Source organism: Patella vulgata, chromosome 1 (assembly GCF_932274485.2).
Source record: "Patella vulgata chromosome 1, xgPatVulg1.2, whole genome shotgun sequence".
Lineage (NCBI taxonomy): Eukaryota > Metazoa > Mollusca > Gastropoda > Patellidae > Patella > Patella vulgata.
The window spans coordinates 94,223,921-94,239,759 of NC_065879.2; the positions used below are offsets into that span (position 1 = coordinate 94,223,921).

General features: G+C 37.1%; 1 protein-coding gene across 6 annotated transcripts in view; it reads right to left on the reverse strand.

The window, feature by feature from the left end:
• Nucleotides 1-826: 826 nt before the first annotated feature.
• Nucleotides 827-15,839, reverse strand: part of LOC126816854 (zinc finger protein 239) — a 138,659-nt gene continuing 123,646 nt past the window's right edge. For 5 of the 6 annotated variants that reach the window (XM_056100272.1, XM_056100277.1, XM_056100268.1 and 2 more), the window contains one exon: nucleotides 827-5,353. In XM_056100272.1, coding sequence (XP_055956247.1) covers nucleotides 4,412-5,353 — 942 coding nt within the window. In that variant the 3' untranslated portion in view covers nucleotides 827-4,411. Of the gene's footprint in view, nucleotides 5,354-15,052; nucleotides 15,430-15,839 lie in introns of those variants that run through there. The other variant, XM_056100283.1, reaches the window with a different exon arrangement.

Below are 15,839 nucleotides of genomic sequence, written 5' to 3' on the forward strand. Positions count from 1 at the left end.
TGGCCCACCCTTACATACTGAACAGAACTGATGACGAGCCAATCAAACGGTTTAAGGCTGTATCTGAAGTATTGAAAGTGGTTTCTGGTGTCTGACACTTAAAATGGTAATATGTTGAATAATTTTAATCCGATTGGTGTAAACTTGCAATAAAATGTATGTAGTGGCCACTGGATATACATAATTTTGTTTGCTCATTTGATGTGCTCTTTAAAGTAGTTTAAAACTATAGTCTGTGTCAAAATCCGGTCTTGTTTGGGTGAAGTCTGGAAGGGACATAACTCTATCCAGAATTCTGATTGATATATGACTCAACAGGGAGATTTCCTCAAAAGTAAAAGTCATTTTACAATACATATATAGGTATAGAACTAATATTCAGTGTGATACAATAAGATTTTCATGTTTACTTTGTTGGGCAAACGTTGACTCGTGGACTTGAGACAAACAGGGGAAGGAAGTTTAAGTACAGGAGGGGAGGCGGGGCTTAATCACTGCTTGATATCAGCAGCTTTATTGGAGGCGGGGCTTAATCACTGCTTGATATCAGCAGCTTTATTGGAGGCGGAGCTTAATCACTGCTTGATATCAGAATCTTTATCGGAAGAATTAACCACACCATGTCAAGGACAATATAAAATTTTAATAGCATATTAGCTGTGACAGAACATTTATTTAAACAAAAATTATAATCACTGCTTGAAATCAGCAGTTTTATTGGAGGCGGGGCTTAACCATTGCTAAATATCAGCAGCTTTATTGGAGGCGGGGCTTAATCACTGTTTGATATCAGCAGCTCTACTGGAAGAATTAACCACACCACATCCAGGAAAATCTAAAATTTTAATAACATATTAACTGTGACAGAACATTTATTTAAACAATAATTAAAATTCATACATGTACAACTGTAAACATGCATATACAAATATCTTGATAATAACTGGGTTTTTTACAAGAAATTTAATGGTGCATTTTGGTTTATACATGGTGCAGTAATTAACATTTATTACAAAGATAGGTTGCCAGGAAACAAAACATAAGGCCACAGCCGCAAAGTCATCCAAACAGAAACTCCACAGAGGCTGTCACATATTTATTGTTTTGTAAGTAATTGGATCATTTACAATATAGATATACTAAAAACTGAGTAGACAGAGAAATGGGGTTTAACGTCCACTTGACACAAACTAGGTCATTTTGGGACTAACATATGGTTCAATTTTATTTCCATAATTCGCTTGAACGTAGGGGTCTTTAGTAGTAGAAGGAAACCAGAGGACCCGGAGAAAAATCACAAGGTTGGACAGGCGACCATAAAACAAAGGTACAGTACATACATACATAACTATAAACATATATACTATTCAAAAAAAGTAGGGGATATTTGATTTTGGGGGCATAATACTAAAATATGCAAATGACTACGAAAAAAGTCACTATAGAACCTAACAGAAGAAACATTTCCAGTTACATGTGACGCCCAAACGCACCAATAGCTACCGCATGGAATGCAGGTGATGCTTGGGATCATCATGGGGGTCCAACCCAAGATTTGCACGACTCTGACTTTGAATGTTACAGTCATTGTGGCATTGAATTCCAGGGTGGAAACATCAGTTTAATTGTTTTAGAGACCAGAAAACAAATTTTGATATGCGTCGGCTTACCCAAAATGAAAGGTAACGTGCCCTTGGCATGCTACAGATCGGCACAACACAGGCGGTTGTGGCGCGGACGATGAATGTTTCTCAGTCTGTCATAAGCAGGCTATGGTCCAGATACCGTGATACACAATCTGTACAGGACAGACCACGCTCAGGTCGACCAAGGGCGACAACTCAAGCCCAGGATCGATTTATCCGTACCTTGGCCTTGAGAAATCGTGTCATCACAGCAAATCAGATCATCGCTCGTCTTCAAACAGACACTGGTGTGAGAGTGAGTGGCCAGACGATTTGGAATCGACTGCATAGGGGTCACCTTCGCGCCCGACGTCCTCGCGTGATCCCTTGTTTGAGAGATCATCACATTCAGGCAAGACGTCGTTGGTGTAGGGATCGTCAACACTGGGATAATCGACGCTGGAGCAATGTGATGTTTTCAGATGAGTCAAGGTTCACTGTTGATTTTTTGGACAGACGTAGGAGGGTGTGGCGTCGTCGAAACGAGCGCTTCCAAGACGTTAACGTCATCAGACATGATCGATTTGGGGGTGGTTCTGTTATGGTGTGGGGAGGCATCACTGTTGCTGGAAGAACGGCTTTACATGTTGTTGCAGGGCGTGTTACAGGCCAGTACTACCGGGACAACATCTTGGCAGTCCATGTTGTGCCGTTCGCACGACGTCATGGCCGCCGTTTCATCTTCCAGGATGACAACGCAAGATGTCACAGGGCCAGGATCGTTACAGGTTACCTCCAACAACAGAACATCACCACATTACCTTGGCCAGCACTGAGTCCCGACCTCTCCCCCATCGAGCATGTCTGGGACATGCTTGGACAGAGGTTACGTCAACGTCAACAACGTCCTGCCAATGTCCAAGAACTTGCTGCTGCGTTGCAACAGGAATGGGACAATCTGGACCAAAATGACCTTAGACGTCTCATTAGGAGTATGCCACGTCGGATCAATGCTTGTTTGGCAAACAGAGAAGGATTTACCCGTTACTGACTTGGTTGTGATGCTGTGGTAACTTTGCTGTTTGACCCCGGGTATCATTTTACCCTTATAATGGTCAGTCTGTGCCTTACTTAGTCTAATGATCATTTGGAATAAATCGATGAATGTGAACTTCATTTCATTTTGTCATTTGTTTCTTCGTCAGTTTCATTAGGTGACTTTAATAACACTTAAAAATCAAATATCCCCTACTTTTTTTGAATAGTATATATATATCAAAATACAGGTGGATACATAACTGTACAACTATTATTACATACATATTACAATTATGAGACGCCCTCCACAGCCCCCACAATAAGGATGATACAAAGAGTTGTGAGAGTAAGAGTTGTTATATCAGAAAGTAGGGTCTTTAGCAGTGGGAGGAAACCGGAGGACCTGGAGAAAACCCACGAGGTTGGACAAGCTATACTACCCCTTGTCATGTACCAGTGACCAACTGGGAATCGAAACCACGCCAGTTGACTCAATAAAGACCTTATGATACAACGCGCTCGTGCTAACTATTCAGCCATCCAATCCCTGCTATAATATCTGGTGTTGCTGTAGCAAACAGCTGTGACTGACTGATTTACCACAAACATCACATTTATAAGGTTTCTCTCAAATTTTAATTCTTATGTGTGTAGACTATCACTTAAACATCACACTAGGGTTCTAAACTGGGTGAATGACTTACTACAAACATCACACTAGGGTTTTAAACTGAGTGAATGACTTACTACAAACATCACACTAGGGTTCTAAACTGGGTGAATGACTTACTACAAACATCACACTAGGGTTCTAAACTGGGTGAATGACTTACTACAAACATCACACTAGGGTTCTAAACTGGGTGAATGACTTACTACAAACATCACACTAGGGTTCTAAACTGGGTGAATGACTTACTACAAACATCACACTAGGGTTCTAAACTGGGTGAATGACTTACTACAAACATCACACTAGGGTTCTAAACTGGGTGAATGGCTTACTACAAACATCACACTTGAGTTCTAAACTGGGTGAATGACTTACTACAAACATCACAATAGGGTTCTAAACTGGGTGAATGACTTACTACAAACATCACACTAGGGTTTTAAACTGAGTGAATGACTTACTACAAACATCACACTAGGGTTCTAAACTGGGTGAATGACTTACTACAAACATCACACTAGGGTTCTAAACTGGGTGAATGACTTACTACAAACATCACAATAGGGTTCTAAACTGGGTGAATGACTTACTACAAACATCACACTAGGGTTTTAAACTGAGTGAATGACTTACTACAAACATCACACTAGGGTTCTAAACTGGGTGAATGGCTTACTACAAACATCACACTTGGGTTCTAAACTGAGTGAATGACTTACTGCAAACATCATACTTGGGTTCTAAACTGGGTGAATGACTTACTACAAACATCACACTAGGGTTCTAAACTGGGTGAATGGCTTACTACAAACATCACACTTGGGTTCCAGACTGGGTGAATGACTTACTACAAACATCACACTAGGGTTCTAAACTGGGTGAATGGCTTACTACAAACATCACACTTGGGTTCCAGACTGGGTGAATGACTTACTACAAACATCACACTAGATGTCTGTTGGGGTTCCATGCCGTGTAAATGACTTACCACAAACATCACACTAGTTTTTCTACTGTATGACTCTTAATATGTTTTAATAGGGCACTGTTTTTACTGAACGATTTACTACAAACACTACAGTTTAGTATGAGTTCGCATGTGCACTTTTAGATAACGTTTCAATCTAAATAATTTACAACAAACATCACATTTATATGGTTTATCTCTTGTACGAATTCTCTTGTGTCTCTGTAGACTACTAATGGTGGTGAATGACTTACTACAAACATTACATTTATAGGGTTTTTCACCAGTATGAATTCTTATGTGTGTCTGTAGACTACTACTCGTAGAAAATGATTTACTACAAACATCACATTTATAAGGTTTGTCACTAGTGTGAATTCTGCTATGTTTCTGTAGACTACTAATGGTGGTGAATGATTTACTACAAACACTACAGTTGTAGTGTTTTTCTTTAGTATGAGTTCGCATGTGCACTTTTAGATAACTTTTCAATCTAACTAATTTACAACAAACATCACATTTATATGGTTTATCTCTTGTACGAATTCTCTTGTGTCTCTGTAGACTACTAATGGTGGTGAATGACTTACTACAAACATCACATCTATAGGGTTTTTCACCAGTATGAATTCTAATGTGTGTCTGTAGAGTACTACTCGTAGAAAATGATTTCCAACAAACATTACATTTATAAGGTTTCTCACTAGTGTGAATTCTGATATGTTTCTGTAGACTACTAATGGTGGTGAATGATTTACTACAAACATTACATTTATAACGTTTCTCACTAGTGTGAATTCTGATATGTTTCTGTAGACTACCACTGGTGGTGAATGATTTACTACAAACACCACATCTATAAGGTTTCTCACTAGTGTGAATTCTGATATGTTTCTGTAGACTACTACTGGTGGTGAATGATTTACTACAAATATCACATCTATACAGGTTTCCTCCACTGTTCTGGATCAAATTTGTCCCCCCTTTTTCACTATATTCTGAAACAGACTTATCTTCTTTGAGTTCTCCTACAAGTACATCATTAGTTGCCTGTAATATAAAAAGTTATAACCTCATTAGTTTCCTGTAATATAAAAGTTATAACATTATCAGTTAACTGATATATATAAAAGTTATAACATCATTAGTCTCATGTAATATATAAAAGTTATAACATCATTAGTTTGCTGTAATATACAAATGTTATAACGACAGATGTCAGTAGCGCGTGTGTCCTCCACGGGCCATCATCAAGGTAGGCTACAGCATTAACGCGGCCCCTGCAAATGTGTAGGCCGGTCCGGTGATGAAACATCACATTTCATCATTAACAAGGTTTAACAAAGTGAAACAAGGGCAATAACTCTAGAAGTAATTATTGTAAATTGCTGAAATTCAATAGCCATTTTCGTTTCACTAATTTAAATCATGCATATAAAAATCTCAAAGATCGGGTGTTAACTTTTTGCGTTAGAGCATTCATAAGGATCAATAAAGTGAAACAAGGGCCATAACTCTAGATGTAATAAACGGAAATTGCTAAAATTCAATAGGCTTCTCCATTTCACTAATCTAAATAATGCATATAAATTTCACAAAGATCGTATATTAACTTTTGGCATTAGAGCATTCACAAGGTTCAACAAAGTGAAAAAGGGCCATAACTCTAGACGTAATAAACGGAAATTAAATAGGCTTCTTCATCTCACTAATGTAAACAACACATATCAATTTTAAAACAATTGGATGATAACTTTTGGCATTAGAGCGTTCACAAGAAATTGTGGACGATGGACGGACGAACCGACCGACGGACAGGGGCGACTGCAATATACAAGCGGTTGCCATGCAAGATACGCCCACATTTTGCAAGAGATGGACAGAGAACAAGCTCAAAAAAAGAAGTGATTTTTCGTACAATCAAGGGCCATAATTCAGGAAGTTACAATCCGATATGCATGAATATTGAAAGGAACCAACATCTTTGGGTTATAAACATGTATTTCAAGTTACATCAAAATCGGATCAAAATTGTGTCCTCTCTCTAGAGGGTCCAAAACCTTGATATACCATATTTACAATATTTGCGGATGAGGGGCAGCCATTTTGTCCGACAGTTTTGGTCTGATTTGTGCGAAATTCGGACTCAACCATCATAAGGGTTTAACAGTGATAAATTCAAACGTTTTTTTAAATCGGATAAAAATTGTGACATCTTGAGGGATCACATCCTAAAAACGCGATTTTTCGTACAATTAGGGGCCATAATTCAGGAAGTTATAGTCCAATGTGCACGAATATCTACAGGAACCGGTATCTTTGGGTTATAAACTTACATTTCAAGTTTCATCAAAATCAGAAGAAAATTGTGACCTCTAGAGAGTCCACAACATTCATATACCTTATTTTTACGCTATTCGATAACAATGGGCGGCCATTTTGTCTGTCAGTTTTGGTCCGATTTTTACGAAATTTGAATTCAACCAGTCTTAGGGTGTAACTGCAATATATTTAAACAGTTTTTGAAATTGGATAAAAATTATGACCTCTATAGGGTCCACAAGCTAAAAACGTGATTCTCGTACAATCAGGGGCCATAATTCAGAAAGTTACTGTCCGAAATACGCGAATATCGAAAGGATCGGAGATCTTTAGGTTATAAACTTACATTTCAAGTTTCAACAAAATCGGATAAAAATTGTGACCTCTATAGGGTCCACAACCTTGATATACCATATTTTTACGCTATTTGAGAACGAAGGGCATCCATTTTGTCTGTCAGTTTTGAGCCGATTTTCACGAAATTCGAACTCAGCCGTCCTTAAGGTGTAACAAGCTAAAAACGTGATTCTCGTACAATCAGGGGCCATAATTCAGAAAGTTACTGTCCGAAATACGCGAATATCGAAAGGATCGGAGATCTTTAGGTTATAAACTTACATTTCTAGTTTCAACAAAATCGGATAAAAATTGTGACCTCTATAGGGTCCACAACCTTGATATACCATATTTTTACGCTATTTGAGAACGAAGGGCATCCATTTTGTCTGTCAGTTTTGAGCCGATTTTCACGAAATTCGAACTCAGCCGTCCTTAAGGTGTAACGGTGATATAATAATACGATTTTTTAAATCGGATAAACAATATGACTTCTATAGTGTTCACAAGCTAAAAACGCAATTTTTCGTACAATCATGGGCCATAATTCAGGAAGTTACAGTCCAATATGCACGAATATCGAAAAGAACCGAGATCTTTGGGTTATAAATTTACATTTAAAGTTTCAACAAGATCGGATAAAAATTGTGACCTCTATAGGGTCCACAAGCTAAAAACGTGATTTTTCGTACAATCAGGGGCCATACTCCATGAATTTTCGATCCGATACATGCCAATATCGAAAGCAGCCAAGATCTTTTGGGGACAAACCTATATTTCAAGTTTCGTCAAAATCGGATAAGAATTGTGACCTGTAGAGAGTCCACAAACAATTGTGGACGGATGGACGGACAGACAGACGGACGTCCCGACGGACAGGGGCGACAGCATAATACGTCCGCATGAAAATGTGGGCGTATAAATAAAAAACGCAAAATTTTAGAATGTCTGCGTATTTTTACGCAACTCGAAATTGATCCACTGCGACCTCTGGGTGATATATTTAAACGTTTTTTTTACAATCAGGGGCCATAATTCAGGAAGTTACGATCCGATATGCGCGAATATCGAAAGGAACCAAGACCTTTGGGTTATAAACATTTACTTCAAAATTGTGACCTCTAGAGGGTCCACAACTTGGATATACCAGATCATATGTTTACACTAATTGTGTAGGAGGGGCAGCCATATTGACTGGCAGTTTTGGTCCAATTTTCACAAAATTACGGTGTAACGATGATATATTAGAATGTTTTTTTACATCGGATAATAATTGTAAACTCTAGAGGGACCTCAAGCTAAAAACGTGATTTTTCGTACAATCAGGGTCCATAATTCAGAAGGATACGATCCGATATGCGTGAATATTGATAGGAACCAAGATCTTTGGGTTATAAACTTACATTTCAAGTTTCATCAAAATCAGAAGAAAATTGTGACCTCTAGAGAGTCCACAACATTCATATACCTTATTTTTACGCTATTCGATAACAATGGGCGGCCATTTTGTCTGACAGTTTTGGTCCGATTTTTACGAAATTTGAATTCAACCATCCTTAGGGTGTAACTGCAATATATTTAAACAGTTTTTGAAATTGGATAAAAATTATGACCTCTATAGGGTCCACAAGCTAAAAACCCAATTTTTTCGTACAATCAGGGGCCATAATTCAGGAAGTTACGATCCAATATAGGCTTCTATAGTGTTCACAAGCTAAAAACCCAATTTTTCGTACAATCATGGGCCATAATTCAGGAAGTTACAGTCCAATATGCACGAATATCGAAAAGAACCGAGATCTTTGGGTTATAAATTTACATTTCAAGTTTAAACAAAGTCGGATAAAAATTGTGACCTCTATAGGGGCCATAATCCATGTAGTTTAGGTCCGATACATGCCAATATCGAAAGCAACCGAGATCTTTTGAAGATATACCCATATTTCAAGTTTAGTCATCATCTGATAAGAATTGTGACCTGTAGAGTGTCCACAAACAATTGTGGACGGACTGACAGGTGCGACAGCAATATACGTCCACACGAAAATGTGGGTGTATAAAAACAAGCCAACAGTGAGGCTGATGTCCCCCGCCGAAATCCCAAAATAAATAGATGACACACATTAATTAATCACACATTTATTTTTTTTTCAAAAGTATCAAGCAATCAAACTATACACTAAGTTTCATCAATCTCTATCAGATAGAATCAAGATTATCTTGTCCAAAAGCATTGACCAATGAAATTTATTAGCTCTGGTTAGCTTCAGCTCGAAATGTTAATCATTGAACTCAGTCAAGAAATTCACCTAATGAACATCTACATCAAGTCTAAACATTTTATCTCAATTAAAAGCAGAGTTGTTATGTTCCAAAGTCTTGACCAATCAAATTGCTTATCGCTCATTAGCCTAAGCAGAAAATTCTCACCATCGAAATTAGTCAAGGTACAATGTAATGATATAATGAATCTATATTTGGAGTTCCATCTCTCTCACTTCATTATAATCAAAGTTGTCGTGCCTCAAAGCATCAAGGCATTCAACTAATGAACGCCTACACCAAGTTTAAACATTCTACTCAATTAGAAGGAGAGTTTCAACCAATCAAATTGCTTATCGCTCTGTTGACGCTGAGCAGAAAATATTCATAGTCCAACTTAGTCAAGGTATTGATGTAATAAAGCTATACACCAAGTGTCCTCACCCTCACTTAATTAGAACTAAAGTTATTGTGTCTCATGTATATCAACCAATCAAATTGCTTATCTCTGCTTACCCTAAGCCGAAAATTCTCATCTTCGAACTCCATCAAGGCATTCATCTAATAGACACCTATGCCAAGTGTGAAGATTCTAGCTCAATTAGAAGGAGAGTTATTGTGTTCCAAGGTCTTGACCAATCAAATTACTTATCGCTCTTCTTACCCTGAGCAGAAAATGCTCATTATCAAACTTAGTCAAGTTATTGATGTAATATAACTATACACCAAGTTTCATCACTCTCACTTAATAAGAACTAAATTTATCGTGTCCCAAGGCATCAACCAATCAAATTGCTTATCTCTGCATGATTACCCTAAGCAGAAAATTCTCATCTTCAAACTCCATCAATGCATTGACCTAATAAACACCTACACCAAGTTTGAACATTGTAGCTCAATTAGAAAGAGAGTTATTGTGTCCCAAAAAGTGTGACGGACAGACAGACGGACGGACGGACGAAAGAAGGGGGACAAAAAGTTAAACGATGTTAGACATTATAACCTTATCTTATCACAAACGTTTATCCATCGAATAATTTATATTCAGATTTCATATCAAGTCAATTAAATCAACAAATAATACGAGGCTACTTTAATTACAAAAACATCGGTGAACAAAGCTAATTGATTAATGGGTAAATAATAATTATAAACAACTGATGAGTAAAACTTGATTATTTTATACAATTAACGTGTGTACGATTAGTTCGTTGGTGGGGTATTACCCACCCGTTCCACCTAGAGTGATGTCTTTGTTCTGGCCCGCGTGAAAAAATATAATTACCTAATCAGCATTTTTAATTAATTTATGACCCGTGTCTGATACTTTAGTTAGATATATTAATGACAGATATAAACGACACTACACTTGCCATATTATTATCAATACACAAAGATACTTGTAGTTAGATGACCCTTCTCAATCTGTTATTCCATTTACCATCAAAATTTATTTGTACTGTTAATTCTAACTATATTGAGATATTTTTTCGTACTTCATTTGTACAGTCTATTTCAGAGAGAGAGAGAGAGAGAGAGAGAGAGAGAGAGAGAGAGAGAAATGGGGTTTAACGTCTACTAGACTCAAACTGGGTCATTTTGGGACTAACATATGGTTTCATTTTATTTCAATAATTCGCTTGCGCATAGGGGTCTTTAGCAGTGGGAGGAAACCGGAGGACCCGGAGAAAACCCACGAGGTTGGACAGGCGACCCTACTCCTTGTCACGTACAACCGGGGATTCGAAACCACGCCAGTCGACTCAATGACAGACTTTATGATACAGAGCGCGCACGCTAACCATTCAGCCAACCAAACCCCCGTCTTTTTCAGAGTAATGAAGTCAAATCCACATGCAGAAAGAAAGGTGCCGTACGATGGCTACTGGAAAACGAGATACTGTTGGCTACTCTGATACCGGTAACGGATCGTCATTTACAAATCGCGTTTCAATCATGTTTGACTTTTATGATACATTTTGCACGACCACATCTTTTTACTCCTGTACTTGGGGAAAATAGAACCACGATACTCTTCTGACGAAAATGTATCTCGAATCGTTTTGACTGCACACGATGGTAGAGGGACTCTATGAAAAAGTCACTTTAAAACACAGTATTAAAATCACTATCGTGCGACAAGAATGAGGTACATTATAAAACAAATTCTAAATTGGATCTTAAATTAAAATGAATTACAAAACAAATTATTCAGTAGTCAATTGTTTCATTTGAGTAGGGATTAAAGAATCTGTCAGGCGTTAATGAATACACACGCCGGCTATATATAGGTAATTAAGGAATAAACATTCCGAATATGCAATCGGTCACTGTGACGTCACTGGCGTCTGAGGGGATTAAGAGTGTTTTCAATAACTGACAAAGTCATTTTTACGGGAGGTCTATTTTTGCGACTTTGGGTGAGGATAGCTGAATTAATTTCAATCAGATTGGTGTGAACTTGCCGTAAAGTGGATACTGGTATAGTAACCACTGGCTACACGTAGCGAAAAGTTTCAACGTCCATCTTATGTGCACTTGAACAGTAAGGGTTTCAGGTCATGTGTGTGTGTGTAGGGGGGGGGGGGATGCATGGTCGAATGGTTAGCGCGCTAGCTGTACCATACGGTCTGTCATTGAGTCAACTGGCGGGGTTTCGATTTCCCAGTTGTACGTGACAAGCCTGTCCCTCCTCATGGGTTTTCTCCGGTTTCCTCCCACTGCTAAAGACCCCAACGCGCAAGCAAAATATAGAAATAAAATTGAACCATGTGTTAGTCCCTAAATGACCTAGTTTGTGTTGAGTGGACGTTAAACCCCATTTCTCTTTTTTTGAGGTCATGTGACATTAGTGTGAAATCTGACAGCCAGTGGCTTAAACATAGCCAACTTCAATCTACGATTATGAATTACTATTTCATGTAAATGTATTTCTAGCAATTGTATTTTAATAGTTTAATATCAATCTCAATATCTGTACAGATTCAGGCTCAAATATTATCGAAATGTAAGCGAAATTAACGTTTATGTATGGGAGACCAGAGCCTCGTTTAACATGGTGACCAGGCGCACCTGCCAAACTGTGCCGCCTACTGAGCCCAAAAGTTGAAGACTGGGCGGCAACATACATACGTTTTGAAAATCGCTGACAAGGTTTTTCCCATATGCCAATACTATATCAGGGTGCCTAGGTTTACAAAATCGTCTTTCTGATTGTTTTATGGGTATTCTGTCTGCAGGTCAGCCGCAGCAGTGTTTTGATCTTGATTTTACAGGGTGTTAATCAATCCATGGTTTAACAAGATGCCATATATGATAAATAATCCAATAATAACTGTGATATGAATATATATATATACAGGTCCATGTCTATAATACAGGTCAATGTATATAATACAGGTCAATGTATATATATGGTATACAATATTAAAATATAACAGTGGTTTAAATGTCATGGTGTTCGAGACTAGTTTTTAATTTACCGTAAACAAGATTTACCTATGAAAGTACGGGGGGTTGGATGGCTGAATGGTTAGCGTGCGCGCGCTGTATCATAAAGTCTGTCATTGAGTCGACTGGCGTGGTTTCGAATCCCCGGTTGTACGTGACAAGGAGTAGGGTCGCCTGTCCAACCTCGTGGGTTTTCTCCGGGTCCTCCGGTTTCCTCCCACTGCTAAAGATCCCTACGCGCAAGCGAATTATGTAAATAAAATTAAACCACATGTTAGTCCCGAAATGACCTAGTTTGTGTCGAGTGGACCTTAAACCCCATTTCTCTCTCTCCCCTATGAAAGTATGATATTTTTGGTATGTACATTTACATAGAATTATTTATAAATAAAATGGGGTTTAACGTCCTACTCATCTGCTCCGACCGGGCTAATGAAGACGGGCGTACGTCATACATTATGCTATGAGAGATTTTGCCCTGACAGCGGCGACACAGCCTACTCTTTTATAGAATTCCAACTCTCCAGGGATCTTTTACGTGCACGTCTCATTCAAATGACTGTACCTTGCCACTCAATAGATGTAGTTTCAAAAATAATTTTATAATTTACGGTTTTCTATAAGCTATAATCAGTAAAACCATTTTTAAAAAGATATTGTACACGTGCTTTTCTAGCATGTTGACGAGCATATTGTAATATACTCAAATTATTTGTATCTCTAACCATTTTATCAACATTTTTAGACAGAAGTAAATCTATTTTATTTTTAAATTTTATTCGTTTTGTCAAAACACAATAAAACAGAGGTGTTCGATTATTTTCATCCCTGCTTTCTATATCTAACCTTTTCTTGTTTATAAAATACTTTACACACCCTAGACTACCATATTGACAGGCATAGTGAAGTATATTCGGTGAACTATCTAGCTTAGCACCTGCATCTAATAACATCTTGACCTTTGGTAATGACTGGATTGTTGAACTAATAGCTAACATTAAAGGACTTTCATTTTCATCATTCCTGCCTTCAATATCTAAACCTTTATCAATAAAGTATTTAACACAATCTAGACTACCATATTGACAGGCATAGTGAAGTATACTGGAGGAATGATCTAGTTGAGCAACCTTGTCTAATAATAGTTTGACCTTTTGTATTGATTGTTTTGATGAACGCAGGGCCGATATTATTGGAGATTCATTTGCTTTGTTTTTTATCTCTATATCTATATTTTTACTTAACAAAAATTCAACATCTTCTACTTTATGATATCTGCATATGTAATGCAGTAGACTATAACCTGCATAATCATATCTATTCTGGTACCAGTAACCTGCATTACGATTTGAAAATTTTACATCAAGATTAGCACCAAAATTTGCCAATACTCGCATCTTCTCTACAGGTTGTTTATATGAACGTATAGCTACAAGTATTGGGGTACTACCATCATTGTTCTTACTCTCTATATCTACCCTACCTGTATTTAACAACCATTCAACAGTTTCTACACATCCATCCTCACACGCTAAATGTAATAAACTATTACCATCCTTATCTTTAACATCAAGTTTAGCACCATATGATATCAATAATTCTAGTTTCTTTATAGGTTGTTTATCTGAACGTATAGCTGTAAATATTGGGGTTTCATTATCATCCCTACTCTCTATATCTACCCTACCTGTATTTAACAATTCAACAGTTTCTACACATCCATACTCACACGCTACATGACATAAACTATTATCATACCAATCTTTAACATCAAGTTTAGCACCATATGATATCAATAATTCTAGTTTTTCTACAGGCTGTTTATCGGAAATAATAGCTTTAAATATTGGGGTTTCATTTAAAATGTTCATACTCTCTATATCTACCCTACCTGTATTTAACAACAATTCAACAGTTTCTACACATCCATACCAACACGCTACATGTACATTAATAAACTATCACCATACCTATCTTTAACATCAAGTTTAGCACCATATGATATCAATAATTCTAGTTTTTCTACAGGTTGTTGACGTGAACGCATAGCTACAAGTATTGGGGTTTTATCATCATTATCCTTACTCTCTATATCTACCCTACCTGTATTTAACAACAATTTAACAGTTTCTACACATCCATACTTACACGCTACATGTAATAAACTATCACCATACCTATTTTTAACAACAAGTTTAGCACCATATGATATCAATAATTCTAGTTTCTTTATAGGTTGTTTATCTGAACGTATAGCTACAAGTATTGGGGTAAGACCATCATCATCCTTTCTCTCTATATCTACCCTACCTGTATTTAACAACAATTCAACAGTTTCTATACATACATACTCACACGCTTTATGTAATAAACTATTACCATACTTATCTTTAACATCAAGTTTAGCACCATATGATATCAACAACTGTAGTTTCTCTACAGATTGTTTATCTGAAAGTAAAGCTGTAAATATTGGGGTTTTACCATAATTATTCATACTCTCTATATCTACCCTACCTGTATTTAACAACAATTTAACAGTTTCTACACATCCATACTCACACGCTACATGACATAAACTATTATCATACCAATCTTTAACATCAAGTTTAGCACCATATGATATCAATAATTCTAGTTTTTCTACAGGCTGTTTATCGGAAATAATAGCTTTAAATATTGGGGTTTCATTTAAAATGTTCATACTCTCTATATCTACCCTACCTGTATTTAACAACAATTCAACAGTTTCTACACATCCATACCAACACGCTACATGTACATTAATAAACTATCACCATACCTATCTTTAACATCAAGTTTAGCACCATATGATATCAATAATTCTAGTTTTTCTACAGGTTGTTGACGTGAACGCATAGCTACAAGTATTGGGGTTTTATCATCATTATCCTTACTCTCTATATCTACCCTACCTGTATTTAACAACAATTTAACAGTTTCTACACATCCATACTTACACGCTACATGTAATAAACTATCACCATACCTATTTTTAACAACAAGTTTAGCACCATATGATATCAATAATTCTAGTTTCTTTATAGGTTGTTTATCTGAACGTATAGCTACAAGTATTGGGGTAAGACCATCATCATCCTTTCTCTCTATATCTACCCTACCTGTATTTAACAACAATTCAACA